Below are 17,214 nucleotides of genomic sequence, written 5' to 3'. Positions count from 1 at the left end.
TGGTGTCAGTGTCCACTGATTTCTTTGTCACGGCGTTGAACTTTCACTTTGCCATTGAAGCAGCTGCAGCTCCTCTTGGCCTCAGAGCGAATCCCTCATCAGCAGGCCGGTTGTAAGTGCTGTCAGTGATACGGCGGACTGACTCTGATGGCAGACATGTCTAGAGTTTACAAACACATCTTTGGGTTTTCAAAAGCTTTTGTTCTGCCTTCAACAACGTCATTAATCATCGTAATGAGGTTTTTTTTAAATGCAGCTTTTAAACAATTCTCAAATAGTAACACATCTGACGATACACAACCTTGTATTTGACAGCACATCTTTCCCAATGACTGATTAGAAGGACCTGCACTCCCATGGGAGATGGTTATCCCGCCTCTAGAGCGTGACGCTTTTTTGCAAAGGCATGTCCGTTTTTCTATTTGAAAGGAGATAAACAAGTTCTGCCCCATTGACGTTTTTATCACTAACATGTTTTTGAGGTGTATCTGAAAAAATGTAAAAATTGGGAACGATTCTCAAAAGGAACTGGATATTGGGTGTTTCATTTAGACAGAAAGTTAAAAAAAAGTTCAATTTGGAACCACGACAAAGGTAGATTTTCCTGTTATTAGATTTCCAAAAAGCAATGAGACGATATTTGAAACTCATGCGAGATGCGTTTGGAGGAAACTCCCTGTTTTTCACTGTAATTTGTAAAATAACACTGCAATAAATGTTCCATGTGACAGTCCAACAATGGCGATTTTAGCATTCACGCATTATTGGATTTCTGTCCAGAATCATGCGTACGCCAGTTTTCCTGACGGTAACAAGTCATTACTTAAACCCCCGATAAGATCAGTTGGCAAGTTCTTCCATGCTCTTCTCAGCTTTTAGACAGTAAAGCACGGTTAGGGCATGCCTCTTGGCTTTGGCAGGTGATGAATACACTGGAGATTCTATTTCAGACATCCAACCCCTTTATAAAGAGCAGCATCAGGCTTTTTTGTTGTGTCCTTATTTAAAGCTGGTGCGCACCTTTCCCTGGACACACTGAGCTCACAGCACCATGGAGGTGAAGCTGCTTTTGGCGTCCGTCCTACTGCTGCTGGTGTTCACACATGACATCCAAGGTAAAAAGAATTTCAATCCACCTCTAATCCGTATTTAACAACTATTGAACTGTGTCGTTCTGCTGCAGTTATGTAATTGTATCCTGTTTCTTGAGGTCTTCCTGGAAATCATGGACAATCTCTTACTGTGAGATCCAACACTGAAGGTGGGTAACAGTTGTGAAGGCATTTTTTTTGTTTAAAAGTTATTTTTAAAGCAATATTTAATTATGTTGTTGGTTTGTTTGTGTCGTCTCTGTGTAGATTCCCTCGATGACAATGTGCTGACTACTTCAAGCCCAGTCACAGTTCGGAGGCACCTGAGACGACACTGCAACTGTAAAGGTGAAAGCAAGACTAAACTGCTTTTCTTACCATGTGAGGTAAAAGTGCTCTTTTGAGACCGTCTTCTGTTTGTTCTTTTTGTGTTGTTTTTTTTTGTTTTATCACCAAGGATCAAGAAACGAGATGGTCAAACCACGTTGTCTGTGCAAACAGTTGACTGTTGACAACGGTTCAGGAACGAAGGGGAAACGTAAGTTATGGTTCAAAATAACAAAACAAATGAAATCATTTATAGTCTTTATAATCAGATAAAAACATTTTAAATAAAAATGTAATTTCTTTGTGTTTCTTTTCCTCCCTTAATTTTTTCATGTATTTGAAAACAACTAAAAAGGGCTTCAACGTTGCCGTATGGACAAACACAATAAGAAGAAGTGTGCCAGGATTTTGAAACAGAACACGGTGCTTCCTCAGCCCATTCCCATATAGCTAAAAGAATACCGCCTGGTGTAACAAACATATCTACATATGCATATTTTTATAGCAATACATTTCTCAGTTTGCAACTTTTAGGCGCTGCTGGCAAAGGCTTGCAACTTTTTTATAAACAAATACTTCCTGTGACTGAATCTGTCTGAACTGGTGGAGGTGTTTTCATGACCGTTTCTTAATAAACTTCATACAAAACAATTTTTGTGATCATTCTTTATTGGTTACATTTGCTGTGGTGACCCCTGAAGGGAGCACTGAGAAAGAGGAAGAGTCTTTATTGATTAGTGAGTAATTCCAGAGAATCAAAATATGAAAACATTTGTGAATTTATGACTTTTATATATGTTTATATGTAGTGGAGTACCTATTATAATGATATTAAAGACAAAGTGCAAATATATAGAGTAAAAAAAAAATCAGAATTTGTACCACACATAAGATATTTAAGACTGAATGCATTATTACATTAATCAAACTTGACTATAGCTTTTAGTACAACCAAAGCAATAGATCCATACAATGAAAATACATTGGATAAAATTTTCAGAAAATAGTTTTCCACACCGCTGTTATATTTGGATTTGTGTGGTAAAAGTGCAATGTTAAAGACTGCAGAGTGAGCAGGAGGCCCTCTAGGCTGGCAGGGACCTCAGTGGAAAAGCATGTGTGCAGTGAACACAAGCAGACTCATTGACATCAGGCTTCCATGGGCGGCAAAATGCATAACACTGGCCTGGCCTGGTGACACAATGAGAGTAAAAAGAGAATAGTTAGGGATTAAAAACCTTAACTTGATGACTACAACTTTTACATAAGACCCCTTGGTAATAAGTTTCATCATCAGCAGAGACTTTAGTTGTAGTTGCCAAAAATAAGTTAAATTATAAGAAATGTGTGCAGAAGATACTAACATGACCACACAAAAATAAGCAGGACGAGACATTAGACTTACCTCCAAGAGCGAAAGCTTTGGTTTGGAACATTGAGATGCTTGTCACAGGGTTTGTTGCCTTGCACATGTAGATCCCCTTGGTCATCTGTGTTACATTGAAAGTAATTTCAGGTCCCGTCTTCACAAACGTTATCTGATTGGAGAAGTACCACTGGAAGTCACACTGTGGCTGAGAATCAGCGGAGCACCTCAGGGACACAGAGGTGCCCTCTGAACCCGCATCCGGTCCGGAAATAGTTACACTCATGGGACCATCTGCAGACAGTGATTAACAATAAGGCTTATCAGAAGGATTTCAAAAGGATTTTCATGGGACAATAATTTTTCTAAATATTTAACTGAATCAAATCCAAAGTAATGGTTAAACATTTAATTATTCTTAATAAATTTAAAACTTATTAGCTTCCTGTAAGACTCACAGTTTATCAGGGGCGTGTACTCTGGACTCATATGAACTGCTCCCCTGTTGGAAGCAACACACTGGTATTTCCCATCATCCTTCAGGGTTATTGGAGTGAAGTGAAGCATGTTCTTCTCAGTGCAGTGCATTGCCTGCTGGCTCACACAGGAGTCGCTCACGTTTAGGTACTCGCCGTTCTTCATCCAGTAGATGGCGTCATAGGGTCCAACAACCTCACATGTGAGTGAGAAGTTTTTCTCGTTAATTGGAGTTGTATAGTTTCGTATCATGATAGACGTTATTGCCTCTGCGAACACGCACAAAAAAACAGCAAATTCAGGCTGAACTTCATCCCATTTTGAATCTCTTGAGCAGTAGACATGCATAATTGTTACATGTGATTTGAGGTTTGTCATATATACCTATAACTGTGAGCATAATTGAGTTGGTGTTGTTTTTTCCTGTGGCGGTATTGTGAGCCATACAGGTGTAGTTACCGCTCATGTTAAACGTCAAAGGACCAGCAGTAAACATTGATGTAACAGCTACTTGAGAGTCATTGAACCACCAACTAAATTGACTTGGAGGAGTTGATGAAGCAGAGCAATTGAAGACGGCGTTACTTCCCACTTCCCCAAACTCTGACCCTTGGATGACGGGTGTGTCGGGTCCATCTGCAATTGACAGAATTCAGCATCTATGAATACTGATCCCAAAAAGCAGGCTACAAAAAAAGATTACAAAAAGTAAATGCATCTCTAAGATTGTTGAAATATTTTACTTACAGTTGACAACAAGTTTGTAAAGAGAGCTAGTCATGTTTCCAAAACTGTTAACAGCCATGCAGCTGTAGTTTCCAGCATCAGAACGTTCCACAGACACAAACTTGACTGTCTTGTTGTCCATCATGAAAACTTTTCGGTTGTCTGCCTGCAGTGGCATCCAGTCCTTCATCCAGTAAATGTTATCAACAGATCCAGTTACATTGCATGTTAGAGTGTACGAATAACCCTCCATGCAGGAATTCATTTCTGGCTCAACCTGTACTTTTTTTATGGGGTCTAAAAGGGAAACAAAATCAATGATCAGTTAAAACTCTCAATACCATACATTAAAGGAAAAAGGAGATAGATAAGGTAAGAGAGGTTCATCCGAGTCTTACCAACAACAGAAAGGTTCAGGTAACCCGTCCTGTTTTGGTTTGTGACGTTGTTGAATGCTGTGCAGACATATGTCCCACTCATGCTTGGGGTTAGAGGAGGAGTAACATACTCAGAAGTGTTGGCAACCACAGAACCACCAACATGCCATGTGAAGTGGCTCATGGGGGCTGATGCTGCAGAGCAGTAGAGACTGACACTTTGTCCTGTCTTTGCTACACTTGGTCCAGTGACATTTACCATATCTGGTCCATCTGAGCAATTGTGAAGAAAAGATTACCTTCATTTAACACACAAAAAACCAGAAGTGCTCTAAAAAAGTTGTGAGACATCACAGCGTATATCAAGAGTGAACTCACAGTTGACAGTGAGGATGTAGGGATTACTAGTCATGTTTTCAACAGCGTTACTCGCCACGCACTGGTAGTTTCCCATGTCAGAACGATCCGCTGGCATAAACGAGAGTGTCTTGTTGTTCATTAGGAAAATGATTCTGCTGCCCGCCTGCAGTGGTTTCGAATCCTTCATCCAGTAAACGCCATCAACTGGTCCTGTTGCGCCGCATGTTAAATTATAGGACCGACCTTCCACTGCAGAGTTCATTGGCTGTACTTGAACATTTGCAATTGGCTCTGAAAAGCACAACAGACACCACCCAGCAGGTTACTCCTTTTACCGACCTCCATTTATCTCACCTGGTAACTTCTAATTTTTTACTGTAGAAATGTCTCACCAATAACGGAAAGCATTAAGGAGGCGTTGCTGGTTTTGTTGGTGACACTGTTGAAGACCATACAGGTGTACTGGCCACTCAGTTCTTTGGAAAGTGGAGGTGTGGTAAACTGAGACATGTTGGAGACCACAGCATCATTGAAATACCATCTGAAGGAGCTCTCAGGGTTGGAATCTGCCGTGCAGCTCAGATTGACACTAGCTCCTGCCTTTGCTGCAGTTGGTCCATGAACAGTTGTCATCCTTGGTCCATCTTTGAAAAAAAGTCACTTGAAAAAAAAGATCGTTTGACTATATTTGTTATCAAAATGCTTCGCATGACACTTACAGTTGACAACAAGGTTGTAGGCACGACTGGTCATGTTTCCAAAGACATTTACAGCTGTGCAGTGGTAGGTTCCTGCATCGTCAATATCTACAGGAATAAATGTGACCGTCTTGTTGTTCATGTGGAAAACTGTTGTGTTGTCCTCTTTCAGTTCTGCCCACTTCGCCATCCAGTGAATCTCATCAACATCTCCAGTGACCTCACAGGTTAACTCATGCAGTTCGTTTTCAATGACGGGAATTTTGTTTGTTGTTATAGTCACATTCACAATTGGATCTGAAAATACAGCAAAGTGCACAAAGTTAAAGACTGGTTTGAGTCAAATAGATTTTTTTTCTGCATGAAGAATTATCTTCCATGTCTCACCAATAACTGAAAGGTTTATGCTGACGTTGCTTTTCCAGTTAGTGATGTTGTTGAAGGCCACGCAGGTGTACTGCCCGCTCAGTTCTTTGGTAAGTGGAGGTGAATTAAATGTGGACATGTTGGACACAACAGCATCCTTGAAGTACCACATGAACAGGCTGGGGGGGGTTGATTCCGCCTGGCAGCTGAGTGTCACATTGTCTCCTGTTTTCTTCAGGTTAGGTCCTGAAATATTCACCCTTTCTGGTCCATCTGAGCATAAAGATAAAACACGTTTAGTGAAATTCAATATTTACTCTCAGTAGCTTTCTTCCAATAAGATTACATTAAATATAGAAATACATATTCTATGATTACCCAACTTAGTGTTGTTGATTTATCTTTAAAATAACATATGTTTAGTACATTATAACCAGAGAATATGAGGTTCTTACAGTGAACTGTGACCTGGAAGAGGCTGCTGGACATGTTGCTCACAGCGTTAAAAGCCTTGCACACATATTTTCCATCATCTGAACGCTGGACTGCATTAAAAGTCAGTGTCCGGTTATCAGCAGATGCTGCCGTGCTGTTAGGAGAAATAAGCTGGTCATCTTTCCACCACTGAATGTTTTGAACCGGCCCAGTCACTTGACATAGAAGTGTAAGGGATTTATGAAGAATTGCAGGGCCCCCAGTGTTTTTCACCACAACAGAAGTAATGGGATCTGCAAAAGAAAATTACATGTAAGTTTTAAATGTAAACATATAGTAGCAAACATGAACTAAATTAGGGGGAAAACGTACCCATGATGTTAACCCCCACACTTCCACTGTTGTGCCTTAAAGTGACTGAGTTGTGGACGATGCATTCATAAACTCCAGAGTTGTTCGATGAAACATTCTCTAATTTAAGCTGTTGGCTGTTTTTGTTGAGATTCGTCCCATTAAACATCCACTGCACTGTTGCTGAAGGACTGGAGTCTGCTGAGCATGACAGTGTGATTTCAGATCCCGACATGTACACGCTCTTCTCGGGCATCACTTTTAACATTGGCTTGTCTGGACCATCTGAAACACCAAACACAAAACAGTGGATGCTTTGAGAAATGTTTTTTTTTTTTTAAACAAATGGATGTAAAACATTTTGATTCCAACTTACAGCTGATGTTCAGTAGCACTGATGAGCTACTCATGTTCCCAAGTCCATTTGATGCAACGCAGCTGAACGGGCCTTGATTGTCACGGGTCACGTTTGGCATGGTGAGGCTGCCATTTACCATGGGTGCATATGTAGATTTTCCATTCAACAGTTGGTAGGACACAAAGGAGCCAGCAGACACAAAGCACTTAAAGACCACTGTGTCGTTGAATTCTATCAGATTGATTTGGCTTGCTTGCAGGCTTGCATCAGAAATAGGAACTGCAAAAAGATAAATATCAAGCCATTGGTTGGATCCTGCTTAATGCAAAAAATAAAAATCTGCAAACTGTTTTGTCATTTTTTAATGTTTCATTGGCTTTTAAATTCCATTTTCTCTTTACTTTTACTCAGTTTGCAATATAATTCTGTATTCGATGTTTTCTTTTCACGTTCAAATATTTCTTTAAGTTTCACTTTCTTTCAGACACTAACTTGGATTTGTCTTCTATTATAAAGTAAAGTTTCCCCTTTTTTTCCCATATTCACCAGTGTTCATCAGTGTTTCTTTTTTGCTTCACCTGAATGCCTCCACGGTGAGATTTTTTTCAAGTTTTCTGCCCTCTAGTGGCTAAATCTAGGTGTTACATTTTGTGTGATGCATCTTCCCTACTTTTGCCATCCCTCTTTTAATAATAGTTTAAAAATGATATAGAAATATTAAGATAACTTAAGTATAAGGAGTAAAATTTAAGGATGAAAATGGTTTGATGATATCTTTTCTTAAAACTAGACAATCATAATGAATTCCAAAGCATGTTACAGTTCAAGAAAGCTAATTTAGGCAAACAGATGTCTCTAAGATGCTCCAAAATCAAAATTTAAGGAGACTTTTGACTTAAATAGCCTTTAAAAAGAAATACTTTGTTGCTTTATATCATTGCAAAAATAGAAATATGAATAACATTGAAACCATGTCAAGAGGTTTTACCTAATATTTTTAGTGTCTTGTTAAGTCCCTATGCAACAGAGACAATTCTTTCCATTGTGCTTGCAGCTTTCAGGTAGCGGTTTCAGCAGTTTCCAGCTGATAAATTAAACTGAATCAGCCATTTCAGGACAAAAATACAAACGGGTCTTCCCGTGTACTTTTTAAAAACATTAAAGTTAAGACCAGGATGCAGTATGCTAACTTTCTGTTTTGTGCTTCTCAAACCGGGGCTGCGCTATGCATGACTTTGCATATAAATCAGAGAAAAAAAACAAATTTGTCTAGCTCTTTGGCAAAGGGAAAGACGGTGGGCTCCTTAAACAACATGGCACTCCCTGTTATAAGAGTAAAGATGGTGATGCTGTAAATGCGACAGAACAATAAACCAATATGAAAAGTATATTGCTGTTCTTGACTGAAAGTAAACTCTTTACAAATTCTCCTGTACAGAACTCAAATTTGCTGTGATAGTCCTTTGAATGTTAGTAACACTTGGTTTAATATATTTTTTTAATTAAACTATTATGTTGGGGTATAATATTTTATTGCATTATAGTGTATAAAGAAAAAAGTTTACCATCTGTATATTTTTTTTAAATATCTTTTTTGTCTCTTTTAGGAGGACAATACTTGTGAGACTTTGTGTTTTCTAGCCAGGATGAAAATATTTTACATTAATGTAAATATTTAATTAATGTAATTAATTAATGTAAATATACATATTATTTTATTAAATTGACTTCCTGAAAGTTGATCTGACATTTTTATAACACTAGGTTTACATTTGTTTCTTGCTTATCAGCTACTTCCTTAGGAGCAAATATTCCTAATCTGACATCTGCATCCTTTTTTTACCATTTTCATGTTCATACCTTTATTAAAGTCTCCCACGGTCTGTTCTTGTGCATTTCTTTCCTAAAAACACTAAACTTACACATCACTTTTATGTCACCTCTGTTTCTCTCTCCCACATGTCCATTAACGTCTACACCAATAACCACTCTCTCCCGGCTACAGATCCACTGGATCACCCCATTCATGTCCCTTAAGATCTTTTTCTTCTTCTACAGCTCACATCTTACCATAGAGGCATAGTCACTGACAACATTCACCATCCCACTTTAAACTATCAGCTTCAGCTTCATTACTGCATCTGACAATCTCCTCAGCTCCAGAACATTCTTAGCTAACTTTTTCTTCTGGATCACTCCTCCATTCCTCTTTCCATCCTCACTTGCTCCTAATTTATAAGCTTTGTTCACTTGACTTTTCTTGAACAAAAAGAAAACATCCACCTTTCTTCATCCCACCATTGGTCAACTCTCTATATTGCCTGTCTACGTTACTACATTAAAAAAAAAAAAAAACTACGGTACATTCTTTGCTTTCCTTTTCTCTCTCTGCTCATCAACACACCTTCCTCCTCTCCTTCTTCCAACAATAAATGTCCAACTTCAAACAGCTCCCTTTAGGTCAACAGCACTGGTGGTGAATATTATAAAACCTAATCTGGTTTAAAGATTCTGTTCATGACTCACATGACTGGTTTGACTTTGGGTTTGATGTTGGATGCCCTTCCTGACCCAACCCTCTGTATCTACCTGGATTTAGAAGTGGCACATAAAAGCATTTATTTGTGCCCCGTTGTAAGTACATAATCTCCAGAAAATAATCTTCAAATACTTCTTTGTGCTAACAGTTGACAATGTTGAATCCCATTTTAGATTAAACTTGCATCTAATGTACAATTACACAAACAGGCTTTTTCATACCCAAGCCTATGTTATCATCCCATAAAAACAATTGTTGGATCAGAGTTGGAACTATTGTTTCAAGTTTTTTTTCCTTTTGCTTGATTGTTTTCTACAACTCATTTGCATGATGCTGTTTGTGTCTTTTTGTTCAAACAAAATACCAGGATTAGATTTATGTGTCGTATTGCCATAACTTATTTATTTATTTATTTTGTATTCAGAGTTTAAATAAAACTGAAATGCAAAATCACTTTTTAGGATAGTATTTTATTAAAGACTGTCCTAAACACTTAATCTAAAACACTTCATCTTCTTCATCTCAGACCGTCACAATTCTGACAGTCTGAGGCTGTCCTCTTGAAGTCCATTGAGACGACTGTTGTTGTGAATTTGGGCTATACAAATAAAATTGAATTGAATTGAAATTGAATTAAATGTGACAGTTTACAACCTTTATAGAAGCAAATTAAATAGAAATTTCTAAAAATGTTTACTTGGATTCTTGTCAAATCAGAGTATTAAAAAAATGCTTTCAACACACGCTTACATTTCCATTTTAGTCCACAGTTAATCAAAGGTTTGTATCACAGATGTCAAACTTTTACAAAGTTGATTTCTTGAACCTTCTGGAAATCAAGTTTTTTTTGTCTTGTTTAGAATTTTAGCAATGCAAGAATGAAGCTGTGTAATATATGTGATGAAATGGAGGAACCTTTACTGGAAACTCCCCTGTTAGTGTCCCCGTTAGAGCGCTTTTGTATTCTGACGTCAACAAGAAAAGATAGATAGATAGATAGATAGATAGATAGATAGATAGATAGATAGATAGATAGATAGATAGATAGATAGATAGATAGATAGATAGATAGATAGATAGATAGATAGAGAGAGAGATAGAGAGATAGATAGATAGATAGATAGATAGATAGATAGATAGATAGAGAGAGAGAGAGAGAGAGAGAGAGAGAGAGAGAGAGAGAGAGAGAGAGATAGATAGATAGATAGAGAGAGAGAGAGAGAGAGAGAGAGAGAGAGAGAGAGAGAGAGAGAGAGAGAGAGAGAGAGAGAGAGAGAGAGAGAGAGAGAGAGAGAGAGAGAGAGATAGATAGATAGATAGATAGATAGATAGATAGATAGATAGATAGATAGATAGATAGATAGATAGATAGATAGATAGATAGATAGATAGATAGATAGATAGATAGATAGATAGATAGATAGATAGATAGATAGATAGATAGATAGATAGATAGATAGATACTGTGTGCAATCCTTACCTTGGACTGAGAGTTTTAAAAGAACAGCTGTATGTTCCAGGTCTTCTAATTTGTATTCTCCAGAATCGTTCACATTCAGGCCTCTAATGGTCAAATCATTGTTAGTTGGATTTATTGATGTTCTCCACTTCCAAGAGCTGCTTACACTAATTTGATTTGAAAAAATCACGGCAATCAAACTGCTGTTATAGATCCATGTTCCTAGTGACACATTGGCCCCACTGAGTGTTACATTGCTGCCCACTGGTAAAACTTTTTCTGAGACAAGAGTGCTTTGGCTGAACGCGCGATCTAGAAACAAAGAAAGATACAATCAGTGGAGTTTAAATTCTTACAAGCAATACTTAAACAAAGCATGACATAGCGTAAAAAAGAGCTACTACTATTTATAACAGTCGCACATGCACTGTTCAAACAGAAAAATTCATAAACAAAACGTTTTCCTACTACAGCACAAATATAATTTGTGGGATTAGGTCTGGACTATTCAATTCTGATTTTGAGAGGAAAACAATTACCTGCTACGGATATTATGGTCAGGATTAGGACCAGCGTCACTGCAGGGCTCAATCTTCTCTCCATCTTCTGTTCAGCTGAGAACTTCTCTCTTGACCAAGTGACTAATTTTTACTGGTACCTGTCCTCTTGATGCTGCTGCCTCATGTCAGTGCTGGCCACACCTTGTTTTGCCCTGGTCTTTTGAGGTTATGCTGTCACCTGCTGTGGGAGTGTCCATTCACTACAAACCTTAACAGTAAATGGCCTGATTGTCATATTCTTTTAACAATCAGGGGATATCAGGACACCTTTGAAAGTCCCGTTAGCTGTTATGAGTCTAGGAGTGTGAAATTTGCTCTCTGCATTTGTTCCATCTTTTGTTAGGATTTAGCACAAAAATAGAAATGATATTTGCAAACTTAGCTACAAAAGTACGAGCCAATTCAGTTAATGTATTGTTTGAAATAGTCTATGTAAGGCAACAAAAGTTTTCTTATTGGCCAGCTTTCATCTTAAAAAATAGTGATTCAGAATGAACAGACAGAATTGAAGTTCAAAGAGTCATGCAACACAGCCCACATTTTCCTTTTATCTGAAATCAACATGATGATCTCTTTTACTGTTTACTATCAGCACAGGCCCACAGAGTGATGTTCTTTTTCTCCGTAAATGAAAGTGATTACTATTTCCACTGTAGCTGCATGAATACCTACTGTCATAAGGAATGTGTATCATGCATCTGCTATGCTGTATTGTTCAGTTCGGATGCATTCTATGACAGGTAAGGAGTCAAGGACACATGGATTTATAACTGCGTCAGGCTCTTATGCTTTGATGGAACATTTCGTGGGTTTCATTTGCTTTTGGATTTTAAAATATGCACAATAGGACAAACAGTATTTAATCAGCCACCAATTGTGCAAGTTCTCCCACTTAAAAGATAAGAAAGGCTTATAGTTTTTGTCATTTACATCAACTATCAGAGACAAAAGGAGAGAAAAAATCCAGAAAATCACATTGTCTGTTTTTTAGGAATTTCTTTGAAAATCATGGTCGAAAAATAAGTATTTGGTCACCTTCAAACAAGCAAGATTTTTTGCTCTCACAGCCCTGTTTTTTCTTCTGTAAGAGGATCCTCTGTCCTCCACTCGTTACCTTTACTAATGTCACCTGTTTAAACTGCTTATCTATATAAAAGACACCTGTCTACAATCTCAAACAGTCCCACTCTAAACTCTACTACGGCCAAAACCAGGCTAAGAAGACTGAATCTGCAACAGGTAAGCAGCTTGGTGTGAAGAAATCAACTGTGGGAGCGATTATTAGGAAATGGAAGACATACAAGACCATTGATAACCTCCCTCCATCTGGGGCTCCCAGTAAGATCTCACCCCGTGGGGTAAAAAAATCATCACAAGAACGGTGAGCAAAAGAACCACATGGGGGGATTTAGTCAATGACCTACAGGGAGCTACCATCAGTCACACACACTACGTCGCCAGGGACTCAAATCCTGCAGTGCCTGACATGTCCCCCTGCTGAAGCCAGTACATGTGCAGACCTGCCTAAAATTTACTAGAGAGCATCTGGATGATCCACAAGAGGATTGGGAGGATGTCCTATGGTCAGATGAAACCAAAATAGAACTCTACTTATCGTGTTTGAAGTAGAAAGAATGCTGAGTTGCATCCAAAGAACACTATACCTACTGTAAAGCATGCGGGTGGAAACATCATGCTTTGGGGCTGTTTTTTCAGCAAAAGAACTAGGAAGACAGGTTTGTGTAAAGGAAAGAATGAACGAGGCCATCTATTGTCAGATTTTGAGTGAAAACCTCCTTCCATCAGCAAACACACTGCCTGCATAGGAGTGGTTTCATAGGAAGTATTTTCCTTTTTTTCCTGGTCCTGGAGTGGCCTAGCCAGTCTCCAGATCTCTACCACATAGAAAATCTTTGGATGGAGTGGAAAGTCCGTGCTTTCCAGCGACAGTCCCAAAACATCACTGCTCTAGAGGAGATCTGCATGGAGGAAAGGGCCAAAATACCAGCAACAGTTTTGTGAAAACATACAGAAAATATTTGACTGCTGTCATTGCCAACAAAGATAACAGAGTATTAAATTAAACTTTTGTTATTGATCAAATACTTTTTTTTTCATAGTTTGTAAAATAAATTCTGTAAGAATCAGACAATGTGATTTTCTGGATTTATATTTCTCATTTCTTCTCTCAAAGTTGAGATTTACCAATGAAGAAAATGACAGGCCTCTTCTCCTAAGTGGGAGAACTAGCACAGTTGGTGGCTGACTAAATACTTTTTTGCCCCACTGTAGTCAAACATCACAAATATATGCATCATTTTATCAGAGTTTCGCCAGTCTTGAACCTTATGTAAACACATTAGATTTGATTATCGCTCACGAAATGGACATTTCTTAAGATAAGTAAAAACAGCATTGTTTTTTCACCAGAAACTGAAATTTATTAGTTTTAAACATATTTCTCTTTATTCTCCATTTTTTTTCCAATTTATCAGAAAATATACATTTTTTTATCATTTTTTTAAATCTCAATTATTCTGTTGCCAGACAAAACACAAAAACAAAGGGGTCACGACATGTTAATTATAATATCACATGTGGAATAATGTTTTGACAAAATTTTTATGCAAAAAAGAATTTGACAAAGATGGCTTTTAAAGCCCTCACCCTGTTTTTCACTGTCAATAATCTGCATGATTTTTACGGACTTTATTTTTTTAAATCAAAACTTTTTACTGACCGAACATAAAGTAATTTCAGCTCAAATGAGTTTCTAATTCAGGACAAGTGCTTTTAATGAATAATACTGTATTCTTGGTTTTCAGGAGCTTTGTAGGGCACAACATAGACAAATATGAAGGCGTGTGTCGTACTGAAAGGTTGCTATCAGGTCAGTATTTGCATTGTTTACAATGCACAATTTGAGCCACACAGGATGTTTGACAATGGTCCTGGTTGATCACGGGCTTTCTTCAGTGCATAATGGACTCAACAAACCACTGGCAAAATGAAAGCAATTCTTTTATAAAGGTTGGATTTTAGTCTGGGTGTGTTTCCTCCTTTCAGGTTGAATCCTATTAAAGCTGGACATACAGACTTTTATGTGAAAAAATGAAGTAAACTTTTTGTAAATGGGAGAACAGTGGGTTTTTTAAACGTTTGTACAACTCAATTGAAAAGTCATGCATGAACCACAAGTTGTTTGATTTTAAGTTGCAAATATGATTATTTAAATGTTTTCCTTTAAATAGCAGAATATTGACAAAAAGACAGAAAATGCCGCGTTCATTTCGAGAATTTCAGGTGTTTGTTGAAAACAGGAAAAAGTTGTTCCACAGTTTGGTTGACAGGAGCAGCATCAGAGGAATTAGAACCACATTCACCGCCTGCTGCTCAGCTGCTGATTCTGCACGGAGACAAAACATGAAAGTGAAGCTGTGAACAAATGGACAAATGGTCACAGTTTTTTCTATGTCAGAAATGTTAAACATACTTGATATTGTTATGTATCTGGTGATGTTGTTGTATTTGCTGGTGTTATTGTTAAAAGCCAGGCAAGAATATGAACCAGTCTGGTTCTCACTGACGTTGATCAGCTTCAGCCATGTTCCTGTGCTGTTCACAAGCTCTCCTTTGAAAGCCCACTGAAGCTGGGCTGCAGGATTGGACTCTGCAGAGCAGAGCATGCTCAAATTAGATCCAGCGGCAAAGGAAGTCGTTTCCTGACCATTCACAGAGAGAGCCATGTTGTCCGGACCATCTGAAAAATATATAATAAAATACAATTAGTTTGGCCGTTTTAATAAGAATTACTTGCTGGCTCAAAATGGCCTCACTCACAGCTGATGGTAACGTTTTCTGTATTGCTTGTGCCGTTACTGACAGGATTGGACACTGAACACCTGTAAGGTCCAGAGTCAAAGCGGGTCAAGTTTAAAACTCTGAGAGTGGAGCTTCCATTTGAGAGCTGAACTCTGTCGCTGACTGTGACCACAGAGCTGCCGTTCGTCCAGAGAAAGGACAGGGAGGAACCAGAGGAGACTGAGCACGTCATGAGGGCTGAACTCCGAAACTCCACCAGGCCCGTCTGAGTCACTTTCAGAGTCACGTTCGAGATGGATTCTGCAGGGAAATGAGATGAGAAGACAGAATATCAGGGCACACCTGACAGGTTTCTGATTACAGGAGATGTTTAGAATGTTTTTCCGAGAAAGAAAAAAACTGAAAAGAAAACACAAACATTATATAAAAAAGTAGGCTTTAGACCATCAGATAAAAAATCCATACTAATCTAAAAATTAACCAAAATTTAAATAAAGAAGCAAATAGTACATCTCTGAAGATCAGCAGTTGAGAGATCAAGATCTTTATGTCTTCAATTTTTCTAAAAGAAATAGGTAATTAAAGAAAGCAGTTGTTTTATTAAAATATTATGAGTATTCCATATAATTTTTCAAATTTATTAAAATCTGTAAAATCGATCTAAACACATTTTAATTGTTTGAAATCTCTGTCTACTTTTTTCACACTTAAAAGTAACAGATTACAAATTCTGGGGGGTTTTTCTGAAGAAAACAGCAAAAAAGTTCTCCAGGCAGTCTGTTTTTTTTACTTTTGGCTTTCGTTTCTATCATTTTCCTTTTATAAATCCACAGAAAAGATCATTTTTAAAGAGAAAAAAAAATTAACACTACTTAATTTCATTTATCAATAATTCTGATATGATGGGTCACTATAAATATTGTTCTTGCCTATTTTATACAATCTTTGTGGTGTTTGAGAGGTTTTCGTGTGAGGGTGGATTTCCTGTAATTTGTTCCAAAGGAACAAATTCTACGAAAATGCTACATCTAAATTTGAAGGAGTCATGAAGGTAAATGTTGACTGAAATGATCAGCTGACAGAATCAGATGCTGAGCTGTGTGAGACAGTAAGGTTAGAAGTTATCAGTCTAAACAGCCTGCAGCAGTAACATCAATTTCTATGACACCCTGGAGGACACAGTGTGTTCCGAAAACAGCAGGAACTGGTTACAGTAAAGTGAAAAGCAAAAACAAAAACTCCCTTTTTCAGTGAGCATTTAATCGCTTTCGTCTCTGGACTTCGATTCTTATTCCTTCAGTTAGCGTGATATGTCAGAGAAACAGTTTACATGTCAACTCACATCATTCTTTTACAGTGAAATGTTTTGGAAAACCAAAAAAAACAAAGTTTTTATCCGAATGAATAGGAAATCTAAAGATATGGTGCTGTGACACTTCGTCTCACCCTCTACCGTGATGGAAGTGTTGGCCCTCAGCTGGGGGTCCGTTCCCACCACCTCATAGAAGCCCGAGTCAGCCACGGTGAGAGAGGTCAGAGTGAGAGCTCCGGTGCTGATGTTCACAAACGCCCTGCCGGTGTGGCTGGGGAAGACCGCCTGGTGAGTCCCCTGCCAGGTGACCACGGGGGACTGTCCCACCGACCAGCTTCCACTTTTTATGTTCTCAGACGGAAACAGCGACAGCGTCACGGCGTTCCCGGCTATGGCGGGGTTGATGGAAGGCCTGACCTCCACGCCACCAGACACCACAAAACCTGACAAAAAAAACATGAATGTTCAGTTTTAAGTAAATACCAAAAAGTCGTCAGGCTCTGCATTTGGGTGATCCGTACGCTGAAGCATGATCAGCAGAAAAAGTCCCAGCGTTGCTTCACTCTTGTTGTCCATTTTTTGTATGGTGG

At 38.3% G+C, this 17,214-nt stretch overlaps 1 protein-coding gene across 1 annotated transcript; it reads right to left on the bottom strand.

Moving 5' to 3' along the window:
* Positions 1–2,069: 2,069 nt before the first annotated feature.
* LOC101175506 (hemicentin-1) lies at positions 2,070–17,214 on the bottom strand. The gene is made up of 19 exons (XM_023964128.1): positions 17,146–17,214; positions 16,759–17,067; positions 15,331–15,612; positions 14,984–15,250; positions 11,470–11,577; positions 10,952–11,242; positions 6,951–7,211; positions 6,596–6,859; positions 6,244–6,516; positions 5,810–6,061; positions 5,444–5,719; positions 5,117–5,368; positions 4,743–5,015; positions 4,386–4,637; positions 4,009–4,284; positions 3,646–3,897; positions 3,243–3,530; positions 2,824–3,078; positions 2,070–2,609 (listed from the first exon to the last, which is right to left on the bottom strand). Exons 1-19 carry the CDS (start codon positions 17,198–17,200, stop codon positions 2,521–2,523), a joined length of 4,575 nt encoding a protein of 1,524 aa, XP_023819896.1. The 5' UTR covers positions 17,201–17,214; the 3' UTR covers positions 2,070–2,520.

Source organism: Oryzias latipes, chromosome 16, assembly GCF_002234675.1.
Source record: "Oryzias latipes chromosome 16, ASM223467v1".
Taxonomy (NCBI): domain Eukaryota; kingdom Metazoa; phylum Chordata; class Actinopteri; order Beloniformes; family Adrianichthyidae; genus Oryzias; species Oryzias latipes.
This window is presented reverse-complemented; position numbering and strand designations above follow the sequence as displayed.

Coding starts and splice junctions, on each gene's coding strand:
- LOC101175506 (XM_023964128.1), bottom strand. CDS start 17,200: ATGGACAACAAGAGTGAAGCAACGCTGGGACTTTTTCTGCTGATCATG. Junction 15,613..16,758: donor CACTTCCATCACGGTAGAGG/GTGAGACGAAGT, acceptor ATTTCCCTGCAG/AATCCATCTCGAACGTGACT. Junction 15,251..15,330: donor AGAAAACGTTACCATCAGCT/GTGAGTGAGGCC, acceptor TATATTTTTCAG/ATGGTCCGGACAACATGGCT.